At 34.9% G+C, this 17,118-nt stretch overlaps 4 protein-coding genes and 1 long non-coding RNA gene across 7 annotated transcripts; 4 read left to right on the top strand and 1 right to left on the bottom strand.

Moving 5' to 3' along the window:
- The first annotated feature begins 2,099 nt into the window (after positions 1-2,099).
- LOC9305633 (CBS domain-containing protein CBSX5) lies at positions 2,100-3,811 on the top strand. Its single transcript, XM_002869516.2, has 2 exons — positions 2,100-2,654; positions 2,780-3,811. Exons 1-2 carry the CDS (start codon positions 2,329-2,331, stop codon positions 3,636-3,638), a joined length of 1,185 nt encoding a protein of 394 aa, XP_002869562.1. The 5' UTR covers positions 2,100-2,328; the 3' UTR covers positions 3,639-3,811.
- Positions 3,812-4,420: 609 nt separating this feature from the next.
- LOC9303575 (E3 ubiquitin-protein ligase RMA3) lies at positions 4,421-5,939 on the top strand. Its single transcript, XM_002869515.2, has 2 exons — positions 4,421-4,579; positions 4,966-5,939. Exon 2 carries the CDS (start codon positions 4,979-4,981, stop codon positions 5,708-5,710), a length of 732 nt encoding a protein of 243 aa, XP_002869561.1. The 5' UTR covers positions 4,421-4,579; positions 4,966-4,978; the 3' UTR covers positions 5,711-5,939.
- A 90-nt stretch (positions 5,940-6,029) lies between these two features.
- LOC9305632 (beta-glucuronosyltransferase GlcAT14A) lies at positions 6,030-8,521 on the bottom strand. Of its 3 annotated transcripts, XM_021018689.1 has the most exons (6): positions 8,313-8,521; positions 8,122-8,205; positions 7,068-7,755; positions 6,915-6,990; positions 6,721-6,836; positions 6,045-6,657 (listed from the first exon to the last, which is right to left on the bottom strand). In XM_021018689.1, the coding sequence occupies exons 3-6, from the start codon at positions 7,639-7,641 to the stop codon at positions 6,158-6,160; spliced, it is 1,266 nt and encodes a 421-aa protein (XP_020874348.1). In that variant the 5' UTR covers positions 7,642-7,755; positions 8,122-8,205; positions 8,313-8,521; the 3' UTR covers positions 6,045-6,157. The 3 variants fall into 3 exon arrangements, with proteins under 3 accessions (XP_020874349.1, XP_020874348.1, XP_020874347.1); XM_021018690.1 differs by having other exon boundaries at positions 6,030-6,657; positions 7,068-7,750; positions 8,122-8,521; XM_021018688.1 differs by having other exon boundaries at positions 8,122-8,521.
- A 1,424-nt stretch (positions 8,522-9,945) lies between these two features.
- On the top strand, positions 9,946-12,051 carry LOC9303574 (exosome complex component RRP41-like). The gene is made up of 8 exons (XM_021019976.1): positions 9,946-10,038; positions 10,143-10,312; positions 10,466-10,544; positions 10,619-10,721; positions 10,800-10,920; positions 11,102-11,190; positions 11,383-11,532; positions 11,776-12,051. Exons 2-8 carry the CDS (start codon positions 10,174-10,176, stop codon positions 11,863-11,865), a joined length of 771 nt encoding a protein of 256 aa, XP_020875635.1. The 5' UTR covers positions 9,946-10,038; positions 10,143-10,173; the 3' UTR covers positions 11,866-12,051.
- Positions 12,052-13,582: 1,531 nt separating this feature from the next.
- Positions 13,583-15,302, top strand: LOC110226778. The gene is made up of 3 exons (XR_002330697.1): positions 13,583-13,731; positions 14,056-14,411; positions 14,900-15,302. It is a non-coding gene; the product is annotated as an uncharacterized LOC110226778 (long non-coding RNA).
- Positions 15,303-17,118: the final 1,816 nt, after the last annotated feature.

Below are 17,118 nucleotides of genomic sequence, written 5' to 3'. Positions count from 1 at the left end.
ATAAAGCCAACATGCAAGGTCACTGAGGTTTTTTAAATAACATTGATGGACACTTTGTTATTTAGTGAAAACGTACAATTAACTATTATATACGTACGGTTCCGAGTGTCTTAGATTAATATTCTTTACGCAAAAAAGATACTCGCTCTACCGGTGACGTCACTGTATAAGTCACACTGGTCAGATTTGTTGATGTATCATCTTCATTGATGTTCCCTCTTGGACTATATCTACACCTGGACATTCAGGTATCCGAATCGGGTTCGGATCATTCGAATAGAGGAGTTTAGGATTCAGTAGAATTTCCAATTTAAAACCAATTAAAATCTTATATTACTGTAAATCTCATGTCTCGTCCAATGTGAATTTTTAAAAGCTTAAAGAAAAAACCAGAGCCGGATCTATGTTTTGGAAGGCTACAAGCAAATTTTTTTTAAAAAAAGCTGTTTTGTATATTTAAAAAAAAATTAGCACCAAAAAAACCGTTATTGGGTTTGGCACCCTTGGAATAATGACCAATACCACTACACTAAAGGAACTTTTTGGAAATTTAAGGCCGAAATTTATATATATTTTTAGCGGCCGCAAGCAAATGTTTCATGAGCTTGTGCCATACGCCGGCTCTGGATAAAACAATCATGTCAGTTCGTGTAACATAGAGAGAGCTAAGAGAGGGATCACATATTCTGTGTAGCATATAGCAGTAAAAAATGTTGCATGCATGATGTAGACAAATCAGGTTCACATGATCACTTACGTTCATGGAATCGAATAACTTATAGAGAAAACACAACACATTGCGAAAAACAATACGAGAAAACATATTTTTGTATTAAAGTAAGTACTAAGGCAACCAGGGTCGGTCCAACAATATTCGTGGCCTGAAGCAAAAAATTTCGAAAAAGAAGCATCTACAAATTAAATGGAAGAAAACGAATCAAATAAAAAAGGAAATATATATAAAAACGAAAGAAAGCAAAATGGAAAACATGAAAAGAGTACAGAAAGATATACTCAAACTCAAAACTTTAAAGTAAATGGAAGAAAAGTATTATAATGCTAATCTAAGAAATTAATTAAGTGCCTCCAAAATCCTTATTATAATGTGTGGCCCTAAATCTAATCCTTTGCTTGGGTGGCTTGCCCAGCTGACCGGCCTTGTAGGCAACACTTGACCAGAAAGAAAGAAAAAAGAAAGAAAGAGAAAACAGTCAAACACTTGGCCAAGTTGTTACATTACGTGCAAGTACGACCTGTTTATATGTAAGAATTGGAAAGCGTATTTCTAATGGGGCGTTTAGTTAGGGTCGAAATATGAAAACACTACCTATGAGAAAAAGAAAGAATCAGGGTCAAGCTAGTTTTAAAATCTGGAATATATGTATAAGAAATGGTTTGTAAGAAATAAATATTATAAGGAAAATAGACTTGGTATTTAAACAGAAATTAAAAGTTATTTAATCAACACAAGAGTGAGAAAAGGTGTTTGATGGAAGATATGATGTAGACCAGGTGCCATTGCCAGCTTGTTGCACTGTTGGACTTGAAGTAACTGAATAAGTTGATAACTGAAACGTGTCCTATAATTGTCATTAGGAGTCACACCACAAAAAGGTATTTGTTACTAGTAAAAGTTGGAAATATAAAAATTGAAAAACTTTGGTCATATCTAATCTAATCTTTATCTTTGGTTTGGTTTTATACGATCACCCCGAAGAAACATCATATAAACCTTTCCCATATCATACCTATAAAGAACATGATTTTAACTATTTTTCAGTTGTTTCTTCTAGTGGGTTCATCGAACTCATCATCAATTGTCGTCATCTGTTTGCATTGCATTGTGCTCTTGCTTACTTGAATGAGTTATAACAATAGAGAACTTTTTAGTTTTCTTTTACCGTGGTTTGAGTTCACCAACAACACTTGAAAGTATAACTTGTTCTACTTGGTTTTATAATTAGTGTATGTGAGATCTTTTGATTACGACCACGGATATGTTTAAATGTTCGCTTACTGTATTTGTGTCCTTTTTCCCTTAAAATTTATCATTGTATTTGTGTCTAGAGTTGCTTATAGAAGTGTAATTTTTATTTTTATTTCGATATATACTTGTCTTCAACTTAATTTTTCTTACTTTTTAATAAAAAAAAAGGTATGATATGCATTATCGGAGGATCCTAAACTTGTCTATAAGATCTCACGAGGCGGTCTCTGACTTTGATTACATCGTACAACCCATCTCTTTTGTTTGATAACTTCTCTCTCTCTCTCTGTTCATCATCACACTTTCTAGAGACTGCTTCTTCTTCTCTTTCCTTGAATTTGATGGCACTGTCTCTTCTCTCCTACGATGTCTCCGACCTCTGTCTCGGCAAGCCTCCACTCCGTTCTCTCTCCGCCTCTTCCTCCTCCGTATCAGACGCCATCACTGCCCTGAAATCCTCTGAAGACACTTTCCTCTCTGTCTGGAACTGCAATCACAACGATGACGTTGTCACAGAATGCGAGTGCTTGGGGAAAATATCAATGGCTGACATCATCTGCCACTTGTCCAAAGACCACGACCACACTCTCTCTGCCTTAAACGCATCCGTCTCTGTTCTTCTCCCCAAAACTCGTTCCATTGTCCTCCATGTTCAACCCTCGTGCAGGTTTTATATTCGTTCAATCTCTCTCTCTCTCTCTTTTGATTTCTAAAATCCAGTCAGTGTTTACATAAAAATTCAACCTTTATTTTGTTTTTCCTCTGTTTACGTGCTCTGTTGTTCCTAATCAGCTTAATCGAAGCCATTGATCTGATAATCCAAGGAGCACAGAATTTGATTGTCCCAATACAGACAAAGCCCTTCACTAAGAAAAGGCAGCATAAGGACAACGTGTCGGTCACCACCACCACCCACTCGAACGGACGACGATTCTGCTGGATCACACAAGAAGACATCATTCAGTTTCTCCTCGGATCCATCGCCGCATTCTCTCCTTTGCCGGCCATGTCACTCTCTGACCTCGGTATCATCAACAGCACACACACGATCCTTGCGGTCGATTACCACTCCTCCGCCTCCGCAGTTGTCTCCGCCATATCCAACGCTCTCGCCGTCCAAACTTCTGTCGCAGTGGTCGACGGTGAGGGAGATGATGACCCTTTTACGTATTTGATCGGTGAAATATCCCCAATGACACTAACTTGCTGCGACGAGACAGCAGCTGCGGCGGTGGCGATGCTCTCTGCAGGAGAACTGGTGGCGTACATAGACGGAGCAAATCCGCCGGAGAGTTTTGTTCAGAACGTCAGGAACCGTTTGGAGGACAAAGGATTGATGGGTTTGCTCTCGCTTTTCGATTCTCTCTCACCTTATTCGACGTCGTCGGGTTATTCCTCGGAGGAAGAAGCTCCAGCGAGGACGACGTCGACGTATGGGAGGTCGATGAGCAGCTCAGCAAGAGTGGCGAGGAAGTCGGAGGCCATAGTGTGTAACCCGAAGAGCTCGTTAATGGCGGTGATGATCCAAGCGGTTGCTCATCGAGTGAACTACGCGTGGGTGGTTGAAACGGACGGTTGTTTCGTTGGCATGGTTACTTTTGTTGATATCTTAAAAGTTTTTAGGAATTTTTTGGAGAATAATGACATGTGAAAAGTTTTGTTTTTCTTCTGTGTTTTGTCGATTACTAAAGCCCAACAAAAAATGTGTATTTAGGGGTGTGTTTTTTTGTGTGTGGATGAGCCGGGTGGAGTTTGTAATTAACCAAAACTGAATCAAACGTTTTTGGTTTGTTTAATTTAATAGCAATCACTTTGATTTACGAATCTTTATGTCAACAAATAGTTCATATTTATGTATATTTCATGTACCATGATGAGGATATAGTATCTCGATGGTCCTTGCGACCAATGTGTATGATTTTGAAAACATCTCTACAACAGAGAGAGAGAGAGAGAGAGCTCAACGAGGTTTAGGAAACATAAATCTTTCCGAACATTGGTATTATTGTCCTTCTGTCTTTGGAGGTTAACATAGATATGAATAGTGCGCGTAGCAAATTCACAACGTAGCCTAGTTTCATCCTCGATTCGAATATTTGATTGTGTTTCTTACAGCTTAAGCATAACGATCAGCTTTTCCCACAAATTCAGATTTAAAGTTTTTACTTTTGCAAACACAAACAAAAGGGACAAAGAACAAAGTAAAGTATGGATTTTATTGATAGATACTTAACCCTTTTTGGGTTAAAAAGCTACTATGAATGAAATCTAAATTTAATTGTGTGTTAGATTTATCCACCGAGTAAATTTTAATCCCGACATTAGTGGATGGTAAGATTTAAGATAGAGCATTATCCAATAAAAAAAAAAAAACGTCCACACCGTCGTTGTCTAAAAATATCTCAAAATGATTATATATTAAGATAATACTAATTGGTAAAGACGAAGAGGAAGCAACATCACCGTCGTTTGTCTTTAAAACCTTTTGCGATTACCATCATCGCACGTTGAATATACGTCGACTTTAACATCTTCCAATCTCTGAAAGCCCTCCTCCTCTCTTCGAGCTTCATCATCATCGTCTCGTCGTCGGTAGGTTTTTCTTCATCTGTCTTGGATTGGATTCTCATTGAGTTATTGTTGTTGGTTCGTTGATTTTTCTGGCTCGCGTTTGTAATCGGATAATTTAGGGTTCCGCCAATTTTTCGATTCATCTGTTAGTCTTTTGGATTTTGGAAGAAAACGGGAATTTGAAATCGGAATTCTAGTTTCTCCCGTATTGACTTTGCTTGTTATCTTATAGCTGGGTTGTGGTTTTGCAAATGGGATTCTCGCAATCTCTTTGAATTGCTTAAGATTTGACCTTTAGAGGCACAAGTCAATTCAAAGGGATTTTCTTTTTGGGGTAGAAAGATCTTGAGAAATGAGAATCTATCTTTTTTTTTTCCGTCTATTGAGTATGTTTGTATCGTGAACAGGATCTTACCTCTCATGGAAGGAAACTTCTTTATCAGGTCTGATGCTCAACGAGCACATGACAATGGCTTCATAGTTAAACAAAAACCTAATCTAATCACGGCTCCAACGGGAGGTCAAGCTAATGAAAGTGGCTGTTTTGATTGCAACATCTGTCTAGACACAGCCCATGATCCGGTTGTCACTCTCTGTGGACACCTTTTCTGCTGGCCTTGCATTTACAAGTGGTTACATGTTCAGTTATCTTCTGTCTCCATTGATCAGCACCACAACAATTGCCCTGTCTGTAAATCCAACATTACTATCACCTCTTTGGTTCCTCTCTATGGAAGAGGCATGTCTTCGCCTTCTTCCACGTTTGGCTCCAAGAAACAAGACGCACAGTCCACGGACATACCCCGCAGACCCGCTCCATCAACCTTAAACAGTCCAATCACCTCAGCATCATCTCTGAACCCAAGCTTGCAACATCAAACTCTGTCTCCATCATTTCATAATCACCAGTATTCCCCTCGTGGCTTCACCACAACCGAATCAACCGACCTTGCCAATGCTGTCATGATGAGTTTCCTCTACCCGGTGATTGGAATGTTTGGGGACATGGTCTACACTAGGATATTCGGGACCTTCACAAACACAATAGCTCAGCCTTACCAAAGCCAGAGGATGATGCAACGCGAGAAGTCTCTTAACCGGGTATCCATATTCTTCCTTTGTTGCATCATCCTTTGCCTCCTTCTCTTCTAGCTCCCTCTCTTCTTGTATAGTTTGTGATGTAAATAGGCTGTAAAACTCGAAGTCACTGTGGTATAACCACTACTGCAGACACCATTGTTCCGAGTTAGGTCTCAAATTGCAGGCCAATATCTTGTTGTGTATTACATAGATATCGATAAATGTGCTTGTATGATTGTTTCTAATCTTCATGAACCATGTCTATGTTGGAGAGCGTATGAACACTTTATCATCTATTTTATGTACTTATATCAGATAAATTTATTTCCCTTAGTCCTTCTAACAATAGATGTCGCTGAGTTTTGCGACGAAGAGATAGAAACGTTAGAGCGAAAGATGAAGTGAATTGGATTATTATACTGGCTTAGAAATAGTGACAAATTTCCACAATGTTTGTCAGTTTGCAGAAAGAATTATACGGATTAATTGGACATGGAACATCTAGAGCGCATATGAAGCCTATCTACATTGCCTTTGAGTCAATTTAGATGTCAAAACAAGTCTGCTAACAAGCACACGAAGCCTGTTAGCTCCAGGACCGGGCTTGATCTTTGATGGATCACCAACCCTCGAGCATTTTGGTTCCCCTGCACACCAACCACCAGGCGTAAAGTTTCCGTTACCTCTACCGAGCAGCTCTTTATCGATCTTATCCAAGGCAGGATCATTGTGTCTGAACTTGCGGGCAAACGCACTTCCACTTGCAATCATCTTCTCTATATCGTTGATGTTGAGCGTCCGAGGATGCTGTTTAGGAGGGCGGTCCCAGGAGATGAAATGCAGGTCGTGGTTCAGCACCGTGGAAGAGTACTCTGGAGCGTTGCAGATGACAGTATGGAAATATCCTTCCGGTGTAGAGAGGAAATTGGTGTAATACATTAGAAGAGTTCGTGGAAGATTGTCCCATCCCCAAATGCAATATTCTACGAACGACCGAGATAAGACCATCCAAGCGGAACCTGCAGTTTCACAGATTAGTCACCAATTTTTTCATAATCATTACTCACTAATAACTGAATTACCGGTAAATAGTTTGAATGCAGTTGGCATGGTTCTTCGAGGTGTAACCCAGAAGACATCTGACTTTTTTGTGGAGTAAAGCCCCGGGTCTATGATCAGAGGCTTTGCTCGTTTATCTCTGCGAAAAAACCGCATTTGGATTAAAGCAGAAGTAAACATACTCAAATGTACATCTATACAGAGAAGCAATCATTACTCTTTCCAGCCTAGTTTGCTACTGTGGTCGATAAAGTTGAGGTTCCGGTCCAGTCCCGAGAATGTATCAATGAGATCTGCAAGCAAGGGGCACTGATGATCCGGGCAGAGATTATTTGAAACGGAAGAGAGACTAGAAACATAACTATATTACCATCTTGAGTGACTAGAGGATAATCCGAGGCACTGAGATTGATGAACCAATCCCATTCTTTACTCTGCTTCAAGAGAATAGCGCAAGCGTGGAGCGTGTTAGCCACCATAGTGGGTCCTCGATACGTAACGAGGTTAGCCTTTGTGATCATGTGAACATTCCCAACATCACTAAAAACAGGATCTTCACTCACACGTTTAGCCAGCTCAAGCCTCTCTTCAGCAGGAGACTCGAGATCAAGATGAACAACATATTGATTCCTCGGATGGTACAATGTTCTTAAAACTCTCCATAGACTCTCTAAGTCACCTCTTGACCCTGAAACTAGATAAGCAAAGCGAGGAGGACTAGGCTGTACTGGAGGAGGATGAGAAGACTGATTGATCTTTGACTCTGCGAATTCGGCTCGTGTCTCGTTCGTGGTCGATAGATTGTAGGAGAAGATGAGTGAGTTAATAGAACGGACAGAAGATATGAGACCCATGTTGAAGGATGCAGCTATAAGGAATATGAACATGAGAGAAGCCATTGCTAGAGGGAAAATCCATCTCTTCTCTGAGTTCGAGGACGCCATTAAAGAACCTTCTCATAAGACCAATCTCAGTTATGTTAACAAAAGAAGCCAAAACTTTGGTCTTGTAGATGCATCAGAGAAGCAAGATCTTCACAAATTGAGGTTGCGCCTAACCTACGCCACAGTTGACACACTATCAGAGATCTATACATGTATTGATGATCATTGAATTCAACGACCAAACAAAGTTATTTTTCTCACGTGTATGAAAACCAACCTAAATTTGATCTTTGATTCCGAGCATGCAAAAGTAAAATAAAAATTGATACAAGTCGAATAATTGAAGAGGAAGAAAAACAGAGGATTTGATGAATCGTCGTGATCACAAAGTATGAGCCGATCTTACAATAATAAAAAAGATCGAAAAGACAAATCTAGAGCTGTCTAAGGATAATGAAACCTACTTACATGTTTCTATTCGTAAGAAATCAAATAACGTAAAAATATGATTAGCATTAGCATGAGCATAACAAAAAAAACCTGATTCTTAATTTTCATGGATATGACGCGAGAATGTTTAAAGATCCGGGCAGTTCTTAACACTATCCACGAGGTTGTCTTTGTCTGAAACGAAGATTTATTAATTAAAATGTCGGATTACCTTCTTTTATTTTTTTCTATAGAAAATAGATAATGAAAGAAAGAAAGAAATCTGAGAGTTATGATGGTACTGGGCTTCGGTTTTCCACAGAGATGTTTTCGTTTTAACTCGCTTCCCAGAAACGGTGCGTTCTCCTTTGACTTTTTTATTGCGAGTCTTTGAGTTTTTGATTTGTTGTTAAGTACTGGCTTATTAAATTGCATTAATTTCAATTTACCGGCTAAAAGCGGCTGAAAAAACATAGGACTACTTCACCACTCCCTCCGTTTCGTTTTACTTGTCGTTTTAGAGTTAAAATTTTGTTTCATAATAGTTATCGTTTTAGGTTTTCGATGCAAATGTTTTGTGAAAATTCCAGTTTTATCCACTCCCTCCGTTTCGTTTTACTTGTCGTTTTAGAGTTAAAATTTTGTTTCATAATAGTTATCGTTTTAGGTTTTCGATGCAAATGTTTTGTGAAAATTCTAGTTTTATCCCTACTGTTTTAATATTTCGGCCAATGAATTTTGTTATAAAATATACTAATAAAGGATAAAACAGAAAATTTAATGTTTTTCTTAATATGTGTGAGAAAACCTTAAACGACAACTAAAGCGAAACGGAGAGAATATTAATTATGGGAAGATGTTAAAAGAAAAGTTAGCTTCTGGTGGACAAAACGTGATATGGACCGACGACGTCAATGATAACATTTCGAATAATTTGAAAATGGAGGATAGTGGCCAAGTAATGCGAAATGTCAAACGTGCAATCCATCGTATGATCAAGCTGACTATCAGTCGAGGCATTATTTAATTTGGAGAATGAAAAGACATTATGTTGATTTACCTTAATGGGTCATACTTTATATGAACCTCATTTTAATCCTTGGGTTATACTTAGTTTGTATATTATTTAATGTATGTATATATGTTTTCTTAATGGTATCAGATTTATTTATTTATTATTATTTTTGTTGTTCACAATAAATATGTAAAGGAGTAATTTAGTGGAATATATATTTTTCTATATCAAATTCACCTAAATTCCATTATTTGTCAACAGTTAGAGTTAGAGTCTTTTTATTTGATATCAACACTCTGTTTTCATATGATTTCTACACTTATATTTTTAATATTAAGATTCATACCAAAATAGTAAAAATGATTACAACCTAAGCTACCCATTAGAATTAGCAAAACAATTGAGCCCAAAATAATACAACAACTAGTTGCTTCCACTATTCCATGCAAGTTCCTTCCTGGTCCTGGTCATCAAAATAAAACCAACACAAAAGAAGATGATCGTGAGCTGGCTCAGGTTTTGGTTTTCAGCATTTGGCGACAACGGAACAATGTGCTCCACAACTCTCAGCAGGTTGCTCCGCAACTTATCTTCAAGACGCTCGACCATGAGCTGCGCAATATCATCACTTCAAGACGACAAAAGAAGCGTTGGCGCCGCTTAATGCTCCTTTGGATTCGATGATAGTTACTCTTTTCTTTTCTTTCATTATTATAGCCTTGTTTTTTTTTTTTGCCTTGGCTGCTCTTCTTTAGATTCTTCCTTTATAAAACCTTAAATTGATCTATATGATATTTACATTATTAGCAAAAAAAATGACCATATCCTAGTAAAACCTGCTAGTAAATTAAAAAAAAAACGTTTATCACACTGAATAAATTACCCTATATTTACTTTAATTATACAATTTCCCCCTTTTTTTTTAATTACTTTTGCTAAACCCTAAAAATCTTAAACGGCGTTTATCCTTCTTCCACTCCCTCCGCCGCGTTCTCTGTCTCTCAAACCCTCAGGTTAACGATTCTTCTTATAGACCAATTCCTGCTTCTTCCGCATCCTAGCCGGAATTTGAACTGAGATTCACCCATTGATTTCTCCACTCTTTCTCATTACTCAGATTCGATTTCGTTTAGTCTCGGCACAGAACAATGGCAGCAAAACCTGGAGCTGCAACTCCAACGTATTCACCAAAACTCGTCGGAAGAACTCGGCTTCCTATTTTCAAAGATTCCGACCTCGATTGGTCTCGTCCTGATGGCCGTGGCTTCCACCAATGCCGACCTGCTTGTAAATAACCCCTTTGATCCCTTTCTATTCTTAATCGCTAGGGTTCTTCATTGTGAAATTACGATCCAAGTCATATGAAATAGTTCTTTGTGAGACTAAACTAAACTTGAATTTTGTTTCTTTTGTGAAAAAATGGTTTTTTTCTTACTGCAGTACTTCAAACTGGTGCTGTGAGTTCTGCTTCTGGTTCTGCTTATGCTGAGTTTGGGAACACTAAAGTCATTGTTTCAGTGTGAGTATCATATATTCAGGATTTGCATTAACTTTTCTGTCAGCTAATTCTACTATGTGTGTTGAAAAATGTAGATTTGGGCCAAGGGAGAGTAAGAAAGCAATGGTTTTTAGTGATGTTGGTAGATTGAATTGCAATGTTAGCTATACAACTTTTGCTTCCCCTACTCTTGGTCAGGTAACCCCCAAATTCCTCAAATTTATACGTTTTCGTTTGAGGTTTCATCAAATTTAGTTATACGTTGTGGTATGTTAGGGAACTGATCACAAAGAGTATTCATCGATGCTTCACAAAGCATTGGAAGGCGTAATAATTATGGAGACGTTTCCAAAAACAACTGTTGATGTTTTTGCATTGGTGCTTGAATCTGGAGGAAGTAAGTCTCATGACTCTCTATATTCTTATAGTCTTAACGATACTAAACTACTATCAAAATTCTATTACCAGAATATGGTAACCTTGTGTGAGCATAGATGCTTATTGATTCTCTTGGACATTGGTGCTCGTGGAGTTGATTATGGCATTTTCTGATTTTCTCCAATGGTATTGTATTGCAGGTGACCTCTCTGTTGTGATATCATGTGCTAGTCTTGCTTTAGCTGATGCCGGAATTATGATGTATGACCTTATCACAGCTGTTTCAGTGGTATGTGTATGTTACAATAGTTGCATTAATTCCTCTGCGTTATCTTTTAAGTTTATTAGCATTGGAGAAGAATGTTAACATATACATTGACATATACAAGAGCACCATAGTTTAAGACGTAAAACCTATAGATGTCTCCTAATTCTATATTTTGAAACACTGACTGAGAAATTATGCCTTCAATTTTCAAAGTCTTGCATAGGCAAAAGCCTTATGATTGACCCAGTTACAGAAGAGGAAGGATGTGAAGATGGAAGCTTTATGATGACATGCATGCCATCTCGTTATGAAATCACTCAGCTAACCGTCACTGGCGAATGGACAACGCCTAATATCAACGAGGTATGCCTTTCTCTTGTCCTTAATTTGCGGATGACGGTTAAAGACAGAGGTCTTTCTTTTCTCACTGTTGAATATTGATGTTATTCAACTGCTTTGTTTGTCTAAATCACATGGATACTGGTTCATTAGACTGTTCATACCATAGAGCTATGTGGTTAACATATTGATGCTTTATTATGAACTAATGGTGTCATAGGAGCTGTGTAGACATGTTACCAAACCTTTTTATTTCAAATATTGCAGGCAATGCAGCTTTGCTTGGATGCTTGTTCTAAACTTGGAGAGATCATGCGGGATTTACTGAAACAGGCTGCCTCAGCTTCCGAAGAATGAACATAAATCAAGAAACTATGATTTTGGATTGTCGCTCAGACTTGTTATGAAGCCGGTTTAGCTGTTATAGGTAAACGGATTTAGTCTAAACCTGTGTGGTGTAGTTGAAACCGATGTATCTTTTCACATTAAGATTTGATGGAACTAGATCTTTAGTTATGAAATGAATCCCTATTGAGAGTGGTATCAAAGACTTCCGCGTTCCATGATATTCCTTCAACATTTACAGAATTTCAAGAACTTCAACAAATCAATCATTGTTCTTTTTTAAAAGTTTCAAAAGTTGTGGAAATTGAAGTCTCCTTTCCACGGATTTAAATCAGATTTTTCTAATTTTATACAAAAATGCAATGATATCAAGAATAGTATTACCGAACACTGAAGAGAAGCGTAACTAATTTTTGCATCTTAAAAAGAAAAAGTCTTCTCTGGTTCACATCACAAGTTTGGGGCGGTGATGAAGGAGGGTATTTAGGTAGTTTCAGCTTACGTCGGAACTTCAACTGATCATGTACGTGTACAATGCGAAGAAGAAGAATCTAATCCGCATGACATGTGAGCCTTGTTAGAAAAATCGCTAGGCGCTAATCGGAAAATCGGATTAAAAGCAAGGATTAATCGGAGACTAATTTTAGGATTATTTTAATATTTTTAAAACATATTAATCTAATATTGTTTTCAAAACTAGGATTTAACCGGACAAATGTTTTATCCATAAATATAATAATATTAAATTTTATGGTTTTTAATTTAGTATTAAAGTTATATAATTTTATATTAATGTTGTAACTAAAAAAATTAGTGATGATAAAATAATAAAATAAAGATATAACCCATGTTATATTAATCCAAACTCGTCCCGCTATATAACTCGTCTCATGATATTTTAATTAATAATGTTTTATAAAGGTAAAATATATCAATAATAATATTTCAAAAATAATAATTGTTTTTTTTTACTTTAATGTGATCACATTCTTTGTAAATTTTTACTTTACTAACACAAAAGTACTTTAAAAAAGTACTTCAAAATTTTTAATATATATAATGTTATTGTTTTGGGTAAAAAATATTATTAATAAATATTTAGTTTAATCATAATTTGGGATTGATATACTTGTGTTTTTGACTAACTGTTTTTTCTTTTAATAGCCTACTAGATCAAGATCCGCACGTATGTGCGGGGTTTTTGTACCATACGATTTTCTAGTATAAAATTTATGACATCTAGGTTTCGAATGTGTGTATCAGTTTGAATTTGTTATGACTATTTAAAATAGATTTATGTAACAAATTAGAGGATTGAATATATTAGTATTGGGAACTGATCAAATCGTTCGAGACATATGTATTCCGGTATATTTTGTATAAAAATAGTTGGGTATTACAAAACATTACCTTGTTAAATTAAATTTTTTTTGTAACATAATTTATGTGTTTAGTAATTAGTATAGTAAGGAAAAAATATCAAATCTATACTATTAATTTTTTTATATTGATACAACTCTATACTATTAATTTATAATGATTAATATCAATTTTACACTAACATGGTCACATTTTGTTTTTTTTCTTGGTCCAAATTCAAGATATTGTCTATAATGGGCCAGATACATTCATCATAAATATTTGTGTTGGGCCGTAAAACACACAAATATTGGTCCTGCACGCCTTTCATATTATGTTTTTTTTATCTGGGAAGATACTCCCTTTTGGTCCTTGTCTGAAACCTTCGACAATTTTCCAATTTGAGAAAATAATCTTTGTCGGCCGATCGACGAAGCTGTATCGAAATCCATCCGAAATCCACTTCCATCGTCTTCGCTTATACATCAATTCTTTGCAAATTATAAGATCTTAAAAGAGGTAAGCTTTTCTTCCCTTTGATTTTTGTTTGAACTTTTTTGGAATCTGTCGATTGGGTTTCTACCATAGATTTTTTCTTGTTTCATTATAGATCTTATACAACGATTGTGAATAACCCTTCAAAAATTTGATTAATTATTACCTTTTTCATATCTAATTGCATGCAATTTTTTTACATGTTTCGTTTTGTTTAAACATGTTAGTTAGTCAATCAATCTGTTTCTTCTCAAAATTCATAGTGTTAATAGACTAAATCTAATCAATTTCAGTATATCTTTTAAGCTGTAAATCTATAATCTTTTTTTGTTTTTATACTTGTTTCAGATTAGTAGCCATATTTCGATGGTTTCTCAAAAGAAGAAGAATAACGAAGATAAGTTTTTTTTATCCAGATTATTATATAACTTGAGCACTTTATTGCAAAATGCTCCTGCTTCATTATTCTTTAGCAAAAAAAGATAATTAAACATTTTATTTACAAATAATCATTAGAAGAGTAAATCTATACTATTGATAAATCGTAAATTACAGATGTATCAGCAAGAATCATCTCGACAGTCTCCCCGGAGTATTGGGTGTATTGAGTCCATGAATGGACGATTTTCACTTGGATCTTCCATTGAGTCTTGAATGGTTTGACTGCATTAAGTTCTGTGATGGGAAGAGCCATTGTTTGAGAGGTATGCTTTGAGTTTGATAGCTTAGTGTGTATTGAGAATGTCGTTTGATTTCTATATTTATAAGAGATGGAGAAAGTATAGGGTTGGTTAGGGTTTAGAAAATTCCCGTCTAAGAGAAGATTTGAGAATAAGAATAGTTAAGGTATATGCTTAATTTATTCGGATATGAAGATATAGAGTTTGTTATTATTGGCTAAAGTAATAACAAATCAAGGAAATCGAATATTAAGAGATAAGTTTTCTTTAAATTATCTAAATATATGGGATTGAGTTGTTATTGAAATATCGGTTTAGTTAATTAGTAAATATAGATTTGTTTGTTATGAAAAATATCTTTAGTAATCACGAATCTAATATTATGTTTTGAATTAATGCAGATCTACTAAATGCGAAATATCGGTTTAGTTAATTAGTAAATATAGATTTGTTTGTTATGGAAACTATCTTTAGTAATCACGAATCTAATATTATGTTTTGAATTAATGCAGATCTACTAAATGCGAGAGAAATATAAAGGCCCAACATCGACTAAGCCCAGTAAGCTCATTATGCACTTCTGGATAGAGATCCGACTGCTGGCTCCAAGATCCGCTGGTAATGGATCCAAGATCCGCGTGTAATTGGCCTTAAAATTGTCCATTATACCCTCTGACGATTTCTGTTTTTTAGTCGTTGGTTTTAAATTTTCCAATGGCATTCTATTGTAATTTTTTACACTTTATAGGGTTAGTTTAGTTAGAATGATTCCCTTTTAATAGTATAGATATTTGGGCATTTTTGTTAACATTATTTGAATTAGCAATATCAACTTAATACATGTACAATTTATTCTTACCAGAAAAAGAACAAAATTTAATAAAAATCAGAAAAGAAAGTTTTAGGGTGTGATAATTATTTTGTACAATTGCAAATTGGAAAATAGTATATAGAAAAACAGAATTAGAACGCCAGAATAAAAAAATCAGAAAAAAAAATTTTAGGGAGTGTTTTTTTTTTTTAAATTGTGATGGATGGCTTCTACATATGAACTACTATAAGAGGAAGATCATAAAATCAAAATAAAATAAAATCAATTTCGATTCAATAAAGTGATTCAAAATAAAATAAAATCAATTTCGATCTTCTCAAGAAGAGTGATATTGTATTGAACAAACATGATTGGCAAGACCTAACGAATCATTCAAAAAAACATAATCAAACATATGAAAAAAAAAAAATTTTTTTTTTTTTTTAATGAAGATTTAGAACTGTAGAGAGCCGATTTATCGTAATGATTATTGAAGGGAAGCTTAAGAAATGGATTTTAATTTATAGGGGATTGGAAAAGAATTAGGGTTTCAATTTTTAAAATTGTGGCGTAATTAATTTTTTATGAAAATTTTAAAGCATATATTGTAATATGAGATTTCATTCTTTTCATTAACTGAAAATAAATGATTTAAAACGAAAATCAGGGTGATTAATGCTTATTGATCCTCTTAAAAGGATTGTTAGTGTGTAGTATATTTTGTTTAGATTTGGAAAGATTTAAATGATTTTTGTAATTTTTTTTTAGTTTTCCTAAATTTTTGTAACAAAATCGATTAATATCTAGATTTGAGAATAAATTTGTTAAAACATTAAATGCCAAGCATTGTATTATAAATATTAGCAACTCTAAGATTTATTTGCTAAGTGTATTCTAAAAATGTATATATGGATTGCAGTAAACACATAAAAGTAGATTTTTAAGACAAATTTTATGATTTCTATTAAAAAATTATGATTTTTTATTAAAATTTGAACATAAGTTATTGTAAAACATCACAAACTCCCAATTCAAATGATTGAATAACAAAAATAAAAAGTTTTTTTTATACTTGCTATCAAAAAATAATCGGAATATATAAGATTAGGCGGAGAATAATCAGATTATATACGGGAAGTAATCGGATTAGACGGAAAATAATCATATAACTGATTTTTTTAATGGATTAGTCATTAGATAAAGTGGATCTAGCGATTAAGCGAGAAGTAATTGGGTTAGACGGAAATTTTTATAATGACTATGAGAGTAGTACTTTGGTAAGAGAGAGAAGAGAAGACGTGTGTCGCTACAAAGTGGACAGTTGTACCCTCGGAGGCAAAGAAGACTTCCCACGTTTTCAACACCACCTAACAACTGTTTCTTTCTATCTCCACTTCTTCTCCATTTTTGTTTTTATTTTTTTACTTCTCCCAGTTGTCTCTATGATTTTTTGTTTTTTCTTGTCTTCTTGTTAAGATTAATGATACATTTAACTAAAAAAATCGCCACAACAATATTACTAGTAGTAAATATTAATATAAAGACCTTTCAAGTACATTCTTGAATTTCTTGCAATGACATGAAAAAACATGAAAATTTGTGGGAACATGAATGATAAAAGGGTTACTTAAATGCTTCTATCTAACATTTTAGCTAGGTTTTTGTACTGAATAATTTCTATCTAACATTTTATCCGCTGTAATCATTATATTCCGATTATATTGAACAAATTTTTTTCTTTTCTGTTTTTGAACACAAATTTTTGATTAACTTTATACAATCTCTAAAATCGCATTCTTCATGTGCGTGTAAGTGTGGTCGTATAAAAGTGTATGTCTTCACATTCAATAACGTAGTTCTACTAAAAATTAAAAGGAAAAATGTCATTAAAATCCTCAACTTATTGAAAACATTGATTTA

This window comes from Arabidopsis lyrata (genome assembly GCF_000004255.2).
Source record: "Arabidopsis lyrata subsp. lyrata unplaced genomic scaffold ARALYscaffold_7, whole genome shotgun sequence".
NCBI classification, from domain to species: Eukaryota; Viridiplantae; Streptophyta; class Magnoliopsida; order Brassicales; family Brassicaceae; genus Arabidopsis; species Arabidopsis lyrata.
The sequence above is the reverse complement of the archived record's forward strand: the minus strand, read 5'-3'. Positions and strand labels throughout refer to the sequence as shown.

Coding starts and splice junctions, on each gene's coding strand:
- LOC9305633 (XM_002869516.2), top strand. CDS start 2,329: ATGGCACTGTCTCTTCTCTCCTACGATGTCTCCGACCTCTGTCTCGGC. Junction 2,655..2,779: donor CATGTTCAACCCTCGTGCAG/GTTTTATATTCG, acceptor GTTCCTAATCAG/CTTAATCGAAGCCATTGATC.
- LOC9303575 (XM_002869515.2), top strand. CDS start 4,979: ATGGAAGGAAACTTCTTTATCAGGTCTGATGCTCAACGAGCACATGAC.
- LOC9305632 (XM_021018690.1), bottom strand. CDS start 7,641: ATGGCGTCCTCGAACTCAGAGAAGAGATGGATTTTCCCTCTAGCAATG. Junction 6,991..7,067: donor TCCTCTAGTCACTCAAGATG/GTAATATAGTTA, acceptor CCTTGCTTGCAG/ATCTCATTGATACATTCTCG. Junction 6,658..6,720: donor TGCATTCAAACTATTTACCG/GTAATTCAGTTA, acceptor GTGAAACTGCAG/GTTCCGCTTGGATGGTCTTA.
- LOC9303574 (XM_021019976.1), top strand. CDS start 10,174: ATGGCAGCAAAACCTGGAGCTGCAACTCCAACGTATTCACCAAAACTC. Junction 10,313..10,465: donor CCACCAATGCCGACCTGCTT/GTAAATAACCCC, acceptor TTCTTACTGCAG/TACTTCAAACTGGTGCTGTG. Junction 10,545..10,618: donor ACTAAAGTCATTGTTTCAGT/GTGAGTATCATA, acceptor TGAAAAATGTAG/ATTTGGGCCAAGGGAGAGTA.